Genomic DNA, 14,643 nt, shown 5'->3' on the forward strand with positions numbered 1-14,643 from the left:
AAGTGTTTATAGATTAAACAGTACAATAGACATGTACAGTACATAAGAAAGGTTAAAACGGGGGGTTATTTGGGGACCTGGAATGGATTAATTCAATTTACATTATTTCTAATGGGAAAAAAGTGATTCGGTTTTCCAACAGCCTTCCAGAACAAAATAAGTTCGAGAAACAAGGTTCCACTGTATATGGATTTCCTGTCCAGACTGGCTTCACAGCAAGAATACTTTTTCCTGATTAAAAAAAGTCTGCTTAGCCTGTGCAAACACAAGGATAATTCTCTAAATCACTTGTGAAAAACTAGAGCCTGTTGCCCAGATTTGGCCAGCTGCCTAATTTTGTAAATAAAGTTTTATTGGAACACAGCCCTGCTCTTTCATTAATGCATTTTTTGTAGCTTTTGTGCTGTAACAACAGTCGTATAGAAACAGACCTTGTGGCCCCAGAGCCTAAGATATTTACTCTCTGAACCATTCAAGATTTTGCCTCACTTGGGTTTAATTGATGGGTCCAGAGAATAGCAACTGTAATTGCTCTTTTCAAAAATAGATATGATATTAGAGAATTCATGTTAAAGTTCTTAAGTCTGGCTGACCTGATATCCCGCGAACTGTCATGAGACCAAAGTATTTAAAACCATTTGTTTATAAAACTTTAGGATAACCAGCTGGATTAAGGATAACCAGCTGTGTTAAAGATCTGACTTCATTTTTAATAAGCATCTCAGATGATTCTGATGTTGACTTTCCCCAGATCACATTTTAAGAAACATTGGAGGAATAGGTCCGTTTTCTGACCACAGTACTAAAGATGGACATTTCCATCCTTGTTCCATGAGATTAAGCCTGAGATATTGTTAGAGTTGGAGTAAATTGCACCTTAGAGTATGGGGGTCTGGCCCTGAGGTACAATTGTTAGAGCAGGACAGTTCTTTTGTATGTTTGTTTTTTTATTTAAATACTAGAGGCCCGGTGCATGAAATACGTGCACAGGGAGGGTCCCTAGGCCTGGCCGGCTACCAGGGTTGATCGGGGCCTTCCAGCTGCCAGCTGGGGCTGCGCCACCCCCTGGTAGTCCACACACATCATGAGCGATCAAACTCCTGGTCAAACTTCCCCTCAGGGACACTTTGCATATGAGCCTTTTATTTATTTAAATATATTTTTATTGATTTCAGAGAGGAAGGGAGCGAGATAGAAATGTCAATGATGAGAATCACTGATTGACCCCTCCTGCACACCCCATGCTGGGGATTGACCTCTCAACCTGGGCATGTGCCCTGACAATCTTCTTTGACTGGTCAGCGAGTTGAAAATTATTCAGTTTGCAAGCAAAAGATAGCAACTGAAAGTGATCATATATATTTTATGCATGGTACTCTTGGACAGTAGTTAAAGAGAGATATCTTATTAGAGATAAGCTTATAAACTTCAGTATTTGGCCTCCTTAAATTTTTTTCTTTTATTCTGCCAAGGAATCCTATATAATAATCCTATATAATAAAAGGGTAATATGCATATCCGAATGGTGGAATAACTGGTTGCTATGACATGCTCTGACCACCAGGGGGCAGATGCTCAATGCAGGAGCTACTCCCTGGTGGTCAGTACACTCCCACAGGGGGCACACCGCTCAGCCAGAAGTCGGGCTCATGGCTGGCAAGTGCAGCGGAGGTGGCGGGAGTCTCTGTGAGTAGCATTTTGGCTTAGCACAGTGCTTTCAAGACTCATTCATGTCCAACTACAGTTTAGGACAGCCGTGGGCAAACTACAGCCCGCAGGCCGGATCCGGCCCGTTCGGCTGTTCTATCTGGCCCGCGGAGCCGAAAGAGCAGAGGGTTCTCTTGCTCTCCCCTCTGCTCCTTTACTTTGAATTTATATTAGTTCACACAAACACTCCATCCATGCTTTTGTTCCGGCCCTCCGGTCCAGTTTAAGAACCCATTGTGGCCCTCGAGTCAAAAAGTTAGCCCACCCCTGGTTTAGGACATCCCCGGAGGGCTCCCGGACTGCTAAAGGGCACAGGCCTGGCTGAGGGACCTCTCCTCCTCCTGAGTGTACAAATCTCATGCACCAGGTCCAGGGGTGGGCTAACTTTTTGACTCGAGGGCCACAATGGGTTCTTAAACTGGACCGGAGGGCCAGAACAAAAGCATGGATGGAGTGTTTGTGTGAACTAATATAAATTCAAAGTAAAGGAGCGGATGGAAGAGCAAGAGAACCCTCTGCTCTTTCGGCTCCACGGGCCGGATAGAACAGCCGAACGGGCCGGATCCGGCCCGCGGGCCGTAGTTTGCCCACGGCTGCACCAGGCCTCTAGTTTAAAAATAATCAAAATTATGTGGAGAAATAGTTTCCCACAGATAATGCAGTTGTATAGTAGTAACAGTTTTATGGTTTGAAAACGTATTATTGAGTATCAGAATAACTACTTAGGAGTTCTGCGTTTGTGCTCTCTGGTAACCTCACTGTGGCTCTTTCTCCCCACACTGTGTCTGCATGACATTGACCAGGGACAGAGTGTCGGTTCCACCTGCCCGGCCTTTGTCTGTAATTATTTGGCTGTGTCACATTTGCAGGATTATCTTTATTAAGGAATTCAGGCAAGATTGAAAACATTACTTAGTTTTTCTAGGAAGTGGAAGTTATACAGGAAGAGGAACATGCTATGTATTATACATTTTTTTAATTGTTATTTTATTTTTAAGGCTTGAACTCAAACTTGAATGTAAATATGGATATGAACAGTATTAAAGAGCCACAGTCAAGACTAAGGAAGTGGACTACAGTGGACAGCATTTCTGTGAACACATCTTTGGATCAAAACTCCAGCAAACATGGTATAAAATGCATTCTTATCTTAAAAAACAACAACTGTAGAATATTAACTTTAGGCCTTTATTTTAAACACATACTTTTAAAAGCCAAGTTCTCTTAGAACCTTTCCTCATTTTTAAAAGTCTTTATTAATAAATCTTAGTTGAAACAAAAACAAAATTAATCTTTATTATGTTGTTATAAAAAATAGAAATCAGATTATACATTTTTTAAAAAAATTTCCTTTTTGATGGTCTTTTAGTTTTTTGCAATTGATTTTATTGTTCTAATGTTCTATTTGTTAACATTTACACAATTTAATGTGATGTAGGGTATTAAACACTTCCACCATAATTTGATTTCTAGCATTTTCTTATATATTGACACATTTTCTTTATATATTTTGTTATGTGTAAATCACATAGATTCAGTATTCTTTTCACCAGTTAATTACAGTTTTTAAATATCATTTTCATCTTATTTAATATCCATTCATCTAGCCACTGTTAATAGACTACCTTCTGCTTTCCCAGGACTGTTCCTGGGACGCATAGGTACATATGTACATACACAGTTGAGTATGTAAGCAAGTGAAAAAGTCAGAACCAAATGGAGAATTGAACAGGGAGTGACAGCGATGGGTATGGCTTTAGAGAGACTCATCATGGGCGAAGCCTGCAAGTTCACCAACTGAATAAGAGAGAGAACAATAAAGAATGTATGTAGCACATGAGCCCTGGCTGGTGTGTTCAGTGGTTAGAGCGCCAGCCCACGCACCAAAGGGTTGCGGGTTCACTCCCCACCCCCACCCCTGTGGGGGCTCGTGTGTAAGGTGACCAATCAATGTATCTCTCTCCCTCTCTCTCTCCCCTCTCCTCCCCCCAAAAAATAGAAGTAGCTAGAAGAGGAAGCCAGAAAAGAAGGGAAGGGAATTGGTGGAATGACCGAATAGGGTCGGGCAGGTCATTCCCTGCCACCCTCAGTGACTGGCACAGGAATTTTGGAGGCTGTGACCTGCCTCCAGGGGAACCTGTGTTTCACCGGAAGCTCCAGCTAGAGCAGCTCAAGTCCATGAACCAGAGCTTCTCCCACCCACGGAAATTCAAGGCTAGTGGCCAGGTCCTGGCTCTCACCCTTACCCTCCCACTGCAATAAATTGTGCCTCCTTCCATCAAGTTATTGAAGCTGGAAACTTAGAGACATTCGCTTTTTAGTCAATGTTCATTGAGATAATTTACAGATAATACAACATTTTTTGAGGTGTACAATTCAGTGGCTTTCAGTATATTCTCAGAGTTATGTATCCATCACCACAATCAATTTTTGAACATTTTCTTGACCCCAGAAGAGCCCCTCGGTTATCACTCTTCCTGCCTCTACTTGTCCATCTCTCCTAGCCAGAAGCAAAAGCTCATCTTTCTGTGCTCAGTACACTTGTCTATACTGCACATTTGATGTAAGTGGTAGCAGGTACTATCTGGTCTCTGTGAGTAGCATTTTGGCTTAGCACAGTGCTTTCAAGGCTCATTCATGTTGAGCATGCGGAAATGCTTCATTCCTTCTTCCTTCATTCAGCAGTCAGCCGCTGTTTGGGTCCGGGAGATTTTCTTGAGTTCTTCCTTGCTCCCACCTCCACATCCAGTCCACCTGTGACGAGTGCCCCTTCCACTTCCCAAATGCATGGTGCACGCACCCATGTGTTCCGCTGTCTCCCGACGTCAGCCCGCTTCCATGCACGCCTGCCTTCCGGGGTCCCGAAACATAGCCCCAGTCTCACTTCTCTTAAAACGCTTCAAGGTGAGGTCCTCCTTGTCCAACAGAGTCCTGCATGAGCATGCTGCCCCTGGTGCCTTCCAGGACCGCTGGTCTACAGCGGCGAGGCCTGGGGCAGCTGGAGCAAGCACACCACCCCTGCCACCTTCGATTCCAGATGTTTAGAACAGCAGGCTCAGGCATCCCTTCCTTTGAGATCAGGACCCCATCCTCCATGTTGCTAACAAAATGGTCTTTCAGTTCTCAGACTGCTGCTCCATTCCTCTCCTCAGGTCCTTATAGGCTGCACCTGCACCTAGAATCCCACCCCAGCCTTTTGCATGAGGGCTCGGCCCCTCCTTGCCTTATGCTCTGTCCTTCCATCACTGTTCACTTGGTCACCTCTTTGTGAGAATCTACTGTCATTAAAGGCAAGGACTCCATTCATCTCACTCAGCTTTCTGTGTCCAGCATTGAACACAGCGCCTGGCCTGTCCTCATGAGAAAACGCTGGTTGCCACTGTGTAAAGCATTCCTCATTCTAAAATGAGCTCAGGGATGGGCGTGGAGGATAGATTTCAACACAGACGGTCGTTTCTGAATGTTAGCTGTGTTTTGATGGGCTTTCACACTTGTGGTAACATAGACCTTTAACAATGCTATGTAGTCCCCAGGGGTAGAGCATAGGGGAGAAATGTAAATGTCCGGGTGGAAAAGATCGTCACTGTCTCCTTACCTACACATTTCTTGGGTTCCCGCTCTTTGTCACTCAGGATTTTTTTTGGGGGGTGGGGGGTGTTCATAGAAATGAATATTTTTTTTAAATTTAAATTCTTTATGTTTAAAGTATTACATATGTCTCCTTTTCCCCCCATTGACCTCTCCCCAGCTGCTCCCAACTCCCAGCACATGCCCTTACTCCCCCTAATGTCTGTGTCCATTGGTTATGCTCATATGCATGCATACAAGTCCTTTAGTTGATCTCTTACCTCCTTCCCCTGTCTTCCTTCTGAGGTTAGACGGTCTGTTCGATGCCTCTATGACTCTGGCTCTATTTTTGTTCATCAGTTTATGTTGTTCATTATTTTCCACAAATGAGTGAGATCATGTGATATTTATCTTTCTCTGACTGGCTTAATTTCGCTCAGCATAATGCTCTCCAGGTCCATCCATGCTGTTGCAAATGGTAAGAGTTCCTTCTTTTTTACAGCAGTGTAGTATTCCATTGTGTAGATGTACTACGGTTTTGTAATCCATTCATCTGATGAGCATTAGGCTGTTTCCAAATCCTGGCTATTGTAAATTGTGCTATGAACATAGGGGTGCATATATCCTTTCTGATGGGTGTTTCTGATTTCTTGGAATATAGTCCTAGAAGTGGGATCACTGGGTCAAATGGGAGTTCCATTTTTAGTTTTTTGAAGAAACTCCATACTGTTCTCCACAGTGGCTGCACCAGTCTGCATTCCCACCAGCAGTGTACGAGGGTTCCTTTTTTTTTCGCATCCTCACCAGCACTTGTCATTTGTTGATCTGTTGATGATATCAGGATGTTCTTGACTGCAGCTCTTTCTTCCCCCCCAGTACCTCTCATTCACCCACAGCAGGAATCTCACAACGCGTGCACTGTGCTTGTTCTTAGTGTAGGCCTCAGTATGAGAGTCTTCATGACTTGGCAATAATTTTGTACTCTTATCCTGGTCACTCACGCCCTTCTTGGAATGACATGAACTGTGACAGTGTCAGCTCTCAGCCGTGCATCTTCACACACCGCAGAGCATAGGACGGACCTTGGTCATGTATTTTGCTCCCATCTCGAGGTCATATTTCTCCTTTTAGGTGCTATTTCAAGTGGTTTCAGGCTGGAAGAGTCTCCGTTTGTTCCTTATGACTTCATGAACAGCAGTACTTCGCCAGCCAGCCCTCCAGGCTCAGTGGGAGATGGCTGGCCACGTGCCAAATCGCCCAATGGCTCTAGCAGTGTTAACTGGCCACCAGGTAAGATGCCAGCAGCTTCCGTCATGACTTTGGTAATGATTTAGCCCAGTTCTGGCTGTTGGACTGAGTGCTCAGGGTACAAATGAATGCTGAGGGACAATGAAGTCGGGCATCAAGTCTGCCCTGTGGCCAGTGCCTTACGCTGCAAGCAGTGAGAGTGGGACTGTCCACCCCTGGCACTCATGTTCCATCTTCACCTGTGCCAGGGAACCTCCTGGGCAGCATCTCAGTTGTGCCGCGGGGTAGGCAGAAACGCTCCCAGGGCCTGCACCGCCTGCTCAGTTGCTGTGGCTTTGTGCCTGGTAATAGAGCACTGTAGGATGTTACTGTTTGAGGTATACAAACCCCCAGAGCATTGGTTCCTGTTGTAAAAACCTGCACGTTATTCATAAATAACAGCCTATGTTCATCTCATTTTGTTAACGAATCAAAATACTTGATATTTACGTAGATTTTAGGAGTAAAAACTTTTCATTATTTAGTAATGGTGATTAAGCCTGAACTAATTTAAAGTTTTCATTTCCAGAATTTCGCCCTGGTGAACCATGGAAAGGTTATCCAAACATTGACCCAGAAACTGACCCTTACGTCACTCCTGGCAGTGTCATCAACAATCTTTCAATTAACACTGTGCGGGAAGTTGACCACCTCAGGGACAGGAACAGTGGTATGTAGGCGGGTACACTTCCGTTTCTGGACAGCATGGTGTAAGCATGGCTCAGAGTAGGTGTGAGGCCTCCGCAGCAACGTCACCAGCACATCTCAGCCCCTCACCCCAGGAAACTGGGCAGGGGGAGCAGAAGGGTCTCGTCCCATAGGCGACATTTCAGCACTTTTTAAGTGAGGAGGGTTTATTCTCACTTGATATGGTAAACACACATGTGCAGTTAACAAAGGACCAACAACTGTTTGCTTTCCAGTCATTGTATTAGCAGCTGCAGGTTGTTGCCTCCTTTATCCTGTTGTGGTTATTAAGAAATGGGTGTTTTTTGTAAAAGGTGTATCTTTGTTATTATTTATTTATACACTCTGGATATTAAAGGACTGTCATCTGGAAAAGCAATTTGACTTTCTCTGTCTTTCAGAGAGTGGAAATAATACCAATTTTAAGGATCCCTATAGTCCAGATGCACTTTTTAATGGGTTATCAAATAAAATCATCCTACTACCTACACGTGATTATATTTACTGTATTTCGTGGGTGCACTGGAAGGAAGGAGAATGAAATGAGAGTATTTTCCGTTCTTGTAACATTTATCCTTCCATCTGCCCCTTTAAACAATTTTAAATAAAGAAAATATGCGCCAGTCTGCATCTTATATTAGACGTGTCATTGGCGAGCAGGTGTTTGCCATATCACAGTGGTGGTGAGTCGTCCTTCTAGCAGTTGGGCAGACAGCTCTGCAGAAGTAGGTAGAGCCACTACCTTCCCAGGGGAAGAAGTAGGGACAGCCACACGGCATCCTCCTGTCGTGGTGGCTCATGGGAGACATGCTCGCAGAGGTGGCAGCTTCTTATCTGTGGGAGATTCTGAAAGTCGGGGGGTTAATTTTGATATTAAGAGAAACCACTGAAGGTTTTGAGTGGAAGAGTCCACCTTTATTTAAGGTGGGTGAACAGGTGGATTGGAGTGGGAGACCCAGCAGGAGCTGTTAGAGCAATCAGATAATGGTCAGTCTGGAGCTAAACTAGAGAAAATGGGTATGGGCTAGGTTTCAGAGACTGAATCTGGGGCACAGTGGAGGAGGAGAAAGGCCTTGCCAGGCCGAGCTGTCCAGGGAGACAGCTCTCAGCATGCTGTTTTGAGGGCGAGAAAGAAGGGGCAGTCTTGGATAGCGTCTGTGAGCCTGAAAATGCCAGTCCTTTCTCGAGATGGCTGTGAAGTTGTCGTTTTGCTAGGCGCTTTTGCTTATTCTAAGACACCATGTCACTTACTCTGGGGATGACTAATTGGGCTCTTCCCCCACATAGGGTCATCCTCATCCTTGAACACCACGCTGCCTTCAACTAGTGCCTGGTCATCCATTCGTGCCTCCAACTACAACGTTCCCCTCAGCAGTACAGCACAAAGCACTTCAGGTGGGCGGGGCTGGGTCATGGGGGTGGGCCCTCTCCCCAGTCTGCTAAGATCACTTGCTCTCAGCAAGCTCTCCGCTCTCTGGTGGAGCAGTGCTGTCTGTTCACCGCACACCCGCTTCCATGAGGCCGCAGCCAGGAAATTAGCTTTCTCTCACTTAATACATTTGTATTGATTCAGAGAGGATGGGAGAGGGAGAGATAGAAACATCAGTGATGAGAGAGAATTGTTGATGGGCTGCCTGCGGGTTCTGGGGTTTGGAGGTGAAGGAGCACTTTCTTGGCTTGTTGTTTTCTTTGGCAGCTTGGTTTGATTTAGGGGTTTTTAGTAGAGTCTCACTTTGTTTGGTTTCAGCAGGAGAGTGGATGTTGTTATTTAAATTTGATCTTTTCTAAAAGCATTATCTCCCCCCTCCCACTTTTTGTTCCCTTTGAGTAGCCAGAAATAGTGATTCCAAATTGACGTGGTCTCCGGGGTCAGTCACAAACACCTCTCTGGCCCATGAGCTGTGGAAGGTCCCTTTGCCACCTAAAAACATCACTGCTCCATCCCGCCCACCTCCGGGGCTCACTGGTCAGAAGCCTCCCTTGTCTACGTGGGATAATTCTCCTCTTCGTGTAGGTGGAGGATGGGGAAATTCTGACGCCAGGTATACCCCAGGTAAGATGAGGTGCCGCGCACTGACTAGCACGCAGGCTGGTGTGACGGAGGCAGTGCCCTCTGTCAGGGGGCTAGAACTAGAACAGTGTGCTCCCACTGCACACTCTTCTCGGTCTCCACGTCACCCAGTTCACCTAAGAACCCTTGGCAGACAGTGGTGAGTGAGTGGAATGGGGCTCCTTTCTTTGAGAAGTTCCTCACCTGCTCCTCTTTTTATATATATATATATATATATATATATATATATTTATTTTTATTTTTTTTTTTTATTGATTTTTTACAGAGAGGAAGGGAGAGGGACAGAGAGTTAGAAACATTGATGAGAGAGAAACATCGATCAGCTGCCTCCTGCACACCCCCTACTGGGGATATGCCCGCAACCAAGGTACATGCCCTTGACCGGAATCGAACCCGGGACCTCTCAGTCCGCAGGCCGACGTTCTATCCACTGAGCCAAACCATTCAGGGACTCACATGCTCCTCTTAAAATGTGTGGTAACTTCTCACTCCTGGCCAGCCTTCAGAGCACACCGCGTGTGGCACATAGGGCAGAAGCTGCCACGGCAGGGCCGGGAAAGCCTGGCCTTGATGTAGGGGCTCATAAAATGTATTGCGGGGTTTTTTGTTTGTTTGTTTTCTTTATATATTCTTATTTTTATTTTTATTTTTTTAGAGGGAGAGAGGAAGGGAGAGGGATAGAAACATTGATCGGCTGCCTCCTGCACAACCCCCACTAGGGATCGAGCCCACAACCCAGGCAAGTGCCTGGCTGGGAATCGAACTGTGACCTCCTGGTTCATAGGTCAATGCTCAACCACTGAGTCACACCAGCCGGGCTAAACAGAGACATTTGAGCGGGATGGGGTGCTGCTAGTCAGACAGAGCCAGCAGGCATAAAGCAGACTGTCTTAGGAAGGGGCAGAGGGCTCTCCTCCTGCACATGACTAGCACTGGACTGCCCAGCTCCCCAGCACACAGCCCCAGGTTGGACTCGGAGCTGTCTGCTGGTTCTTACTTCGTTATGCCCTGCCCCCGGGCTGTACCAAACTTGGTCATCTCCAGGCTGAAAATGGTAATATCTCAATGATTTCTGATCTTTAGACAGGTGATTGGCTGAAATAAAACTTAGTGTTTCCTTTGGGGGAAGTTTTGATTACATGACAATACTTGAGTCTGTTTTAAGCTACTAAATGCAAATTAATGTAATGGGTGTTGTGTGTACATTGTTCTTTCTGGCCACAGCCACCTGGGGGCCAGCTACTATAAGTGGCTAGTGTATAGTGTGAGGGGATGCCTTCGAGCCCGCCCTAAGAAGGCTTGGTGGAGTTGAGTGGGATCAGGAAGCCAAGCAAAGCAGAGGGAGCAGCATAAGGCTCAGCCCTGGGGACGCACTAGGGTTCCCTGTTGGACTTAGAAGAAGGTTCAAGAGCCGTGTGCAGGGAGAAGTGGGTGGAGCTACCTCCCGAGTGGTACGGAGTGTCTGTGAGGCACCTGGGAGCAGTTGTAAACTGGGCTGACTTGATCACGTCTTCAGGTTCTGCTGCTGGGAGAGAGCAGAAAGCAGGTGGCATGCTACCATGGTGACCCAGACAGAAACGAGGCTGTCTGCTCAATTACCAGCTCAAGTGTCCCTCAGAGCTCCACCCTGCGGGACACTCGTGCCAGTTCATCAGGGGACACTGGAGAGGCCTTCCCCAAGTGGTAGTCTTTTGAGATAGCTTTAGCTTCATAAATGAAAATATCCCAAAGGGAGGCCTTCCTTTGTGCCTCACTAGCCAGGAGCCCCGTGACCACCACATACCGTGATGAGACTAGGACGTGCTTGTCCTAAGTCAGTGGTCGGCAAACCGTGGCTCGCGAGCCGCGGTTTGCCGCTCTGTTGACTAATGAGTTTGCCGACCACTGTCATATACTACCCTTTACCTCTTTTTACACAATATGCCACAATTGCCTAATCCTCACAGCTTCCAACTACACGGTAACATTTAGTCTAGTCCAGTGGTCGGCAAACTCATTAGTCAGCAGAGTGGCAAACCGTGGCTCGCGAGCCGCATGTGGCTCATGAGCCGCGGTTTGCCTACCACTGTCCTAAGTTATCGCTCCAGCCACAGTGTCAGGAAACTGACTTGTCCTCTTTCTTCCTTGTTCAGGGTCCAGCTGGGGTGAGAGCAGCTCAGGGAGAATAACAAATTGGCTTGTTCTGAAAAACCTTACACCTCAGGTAAGAGCACAGGCACTGGTGTGTGCGGATGCACGAGGTGGCCTGGGAGAGAAGGTCTCCAGGCTTTTTAAGTGGGGAAAGGGCTGCCGGGCCTGAGTGGGAGTCAGGGCCAGCAGAGGAGATGGCTTTAGGTCCCAGGCAGGCCACGGTCTGGTGCAGCCCTTCTGCCTTGGGAAATGTGCTGATCTTAGCCCAAGATGGGCAGTGATGTGGGCTAGGATCAGGGCTGGGCAGTTCACCAGGCCAGCAGATGAGCTTGATGCACTTGGAGAGCCCTGGTCTGCCCTGTTCAGTGAGGCCATTTTCTTAATCCCTGGGCCACCCCCTTGGAGGCTGATGTTCGAGCCCACCCTCCTCCCACAGGGAGCAGTGCCTTGATGGGTCCTGCCTCAGGGCCAGGGAGAGAAGGCTTGAAGCCACAGCAGGGCAATGGCTAACTCAGGAATTGGGGACATGGAACATGTCCCGGGATCCAGAGGCCACGGAGGTATGGCTCTGGGACTAGTGGAGGTGGGGAGGGGGCACCATACCCCATCACAGCAGTGAGTCCCAGGGGAAAGTGGCACCAGGAGTGAAACATCGCAGGTAAGAGGGAGGACGAGAGTCGCATCCCCGGACAGCTTCCCTGGTGTCCTCGCGCCGCGCAGCGCAGCTAACTGGCACTCGTGCTGTCTCCTAGATCGACGGCTCGACTCTGCGCACCCTGTGCATGCAGCATGGCCCCCTGATAACATTCCACCTGAACCTCCCGCACGGAAACGCTTTGGTCCGCTACAGCTCGAAGGAAGAGGTAGTGAAGGCACAGAAGTCTCTGCACATGTAAGTTGGCTGCTCTGTGCGCCACCCGGGAGCCCTCCTGCCTGGAGAGCTTGGAGTGAGAGCACACCCCCCCGCAGCACCCTGGTCTGGTGGCCCCAGAAAATCCCCGGCACTGCTGCCCTGTGGGGGATGGTTTTGCAGGCACGTGCTCATGGAGGGAGGCGGGAGGGTGTGCTGGGTACCTGGTGTGTCCTGGACATTGGTGCCACCCTCACTTAAATCCGTGGGAGCCTCCGGTCTCTGGGTCCTCACGTGCGCTTCTCCCTCCCCAGGTGTGTGCTGGGGAACACTACTATTCTCGCTGAGTTTGCCAGTGAAGAGGAGATCAGTCGTTTCTTTGCACAAAGTCAGTCTCTGACCCCTTCCCCTGGCTGGCAGTCCCTCGGGTCCAGCCAGAACCGGCTGGGCTCCCTCGACTGTTCCCACCCGTTCTCCAGCCGGACTGATCTCAGTCACTGGAATGGTGCTGGGCTGGCGGGGACTAACTGTGGAGACCTCCATGGCACTTCCCTCTGGGGGACCCCCCACTATTCCACAAGCCTGTGGGGCCCTCCAAGCAGCAGTGACCCCCGAGGAATGAGCAGCCCATCCCCCATCAATGCTTTTCTTTCTGTTGACCACCTTGGTGGGGGTGGAGAGTCCATGTGACAGGTAGAGGTAGACTCGTGACCGCGACCTCAAGATGCAAAGGAAAGGGGCACTAAGTTGAGCTCGCCGCCTGCAGCGGGGCACCTGTGGGAACAGCTCTTCTGCACATTTTCCACTTTGTTTTCCCCGAAACATATCAGTTGAATACTTGAATCATGCAGGCCAATACTATAATGTGAAGGTGTCTCGTTACACTCCCACTGGCGCCATACGTGCTGACCGCGTAGTGAGCTCACCTGTGCGAATTCATCATGTTTAGCCTTTGGGTTCTTTTTTTTTCTATTCCCACACCCCCACCCTTTTTTTTTTTTTTTCCCCCCAAAACCATTGTTTGGGCTGATAACGTATGAGCTTTTACCTTTGCACTGAATGATGTTCTCTCCGTCTAATCGGCAATATGGGGGGGGCAGCTGTTCCGTGTGATGTTTACTCAAGGATGTCCTTAAGGTGTGCGCTCTCTACTATGCCTTGATGTCCGCTACCTTACTGTGTGTCGTGGAGTTGGAGATCACGTTATGATGCTGACTTAGGACGATAAATGAAAGTGTTGCACCCGTTTCTTCATGTTCTAAAACTAAAGAATTGCGCTCTGCAGTTTGAAAAACTGTGGCCACAGCTGTGATTGCAGCCCACCTGCACCAGGGGGCCCTGCACTTTGAATGGGCTTTCCATTTTCTTTTGAAGGCTCTCACGTTGACCTTCTTGTTTACAGATTTTTTTGTTTGTTTTTTGAGAAAAAAAAAATGTTTACTCTTCCATCATTAAAAAAAATTTTAAAAGACAAAAAAAAAAGGAGGATTTAAAAGATGCTTTCTATCTCTGGGAAAAGGAGCAGCATTTGGCCATGTTCTTGTTTTCTATTCCTGTCCTAAATCAAAGAGCATGGTTCTCAGGAAAACCGGGTCCCCAGTCAAACAAAAACAAAACCTTGTAGTTTCTTATAGGAAAAAAGGAAACCCCCAAGTTTTAGCACTGATACTATGTATTGCTCTGTTAAAGAATTTTCTCTGCCAAAAAAAAAACCACAAAAAAAAAAACACAAAAAAACGCTTCAAGCTGAAGTTTGACGTTCTGCTTCAGATGCTGTCTTTTTATTAGTGTGATGATGGTTTGCTAATGATCAGTAGGGAATCATTTTTGTAATTCCATCAAGTGGCTCTGTTCCTGCTGTCGTGACTGTGTTATGTCTAATGTTGTACCTTAAAGCCGAAATCAGTAACTATGCATCCTGTAAGCACGGTTTTGGGCTTACAGAGTCGTTCATTGTAGAAAGGAAATTTTAAATGTTGTTGCAAACTAACGAGTTACACCATTTTTACAGTTTCTTTCTCTCCTCCCCCCTTTTTTGCCCACAAATGGTATTATAATGCTTGCTTAGTCGAAGGAGAGACTAAACAAGGGTAAAAATTTTAACACAAGAGAATTTGCCATCATTTCATTGCCTTGATTCTAACTGTTTGTGTCCTATGATGCAAAAGAAGTCAGTGGCTTTTAACTGTTTACAAATAGAATGTGATTGTAAAATGTACAGTTTGGTTGTGTTTAATTATGAAATTTCTTCAGATATAATAAACCATGACTTTTTGGCTGCTCAACATCAATTGTCTCTTTTTTGTGAATTTATTTGTACGCTCTTTTTTATAATGAAAGTTTT

The 14,643-nt window shown here is 46.8% G+C and overlaps 1 protein-coding gene across 10 annotated transcripts in view; it reads left to right on the forward strand.

The window, feature by feature from the left end:
- TNRC6A (trinucleotide repeat containing adaptor 6A) overlaps positions 1–14,285 on the forward strand; it is a 195,118-nt gene extending 180,833 nt beyond the window's left edge. For all 10 annotated transcript variants that reach the window (XM_080681714.1, XM_080681710.1, XM_080681716.1 and 7 more), the window contains 8 exons: positions 2,706–2,837; positions 6,406–6,564; positions 7,091–7,231; positions 8,536–8,643; positions 9,080–9,301; positions 11,452–11,522; positions 12,202–12,341; positions 12,614–14,285. In XM_080681714.1, coding sequence (XP_080537840.1) covers positions 2,706–2,837; positions 6,406–6,564; positions 7,091–7,231; positions 8,536–8,643; positions 9,080–9,301; positions 11,452–11,522; positions 12,202–12,341; positions 12,614–12,989 — 1,349 coding nt within the window. In that variant the 3' untranslated portion in view covers positions 12,990–14,285. The remainder of the gene's footprint in view (positions 1–2,705; positions 2,838–6,405; positions 6,565–7,090; positions 7,232–8,535; positions 8,644–9,079; positions 9,302–11,451; positions 11,523–12,201; positions 12,342–12,613) is intronic.
- The last annotated feature ends 358 nt before the right edge of the window (positions 14,286–14,643 follow it).

The sequence above is a fragment of the Plecotus auritus genome (genome assembly GCF_963455305.1).
Source record: "Plecotus auritus genome assembly, chromosome: 7".
NCBI lineage: Eukaryota > Metazoa > Chordata > Mammalia > Chiroptera > Vespertilionidae > Plecotus > Plecotus auritus.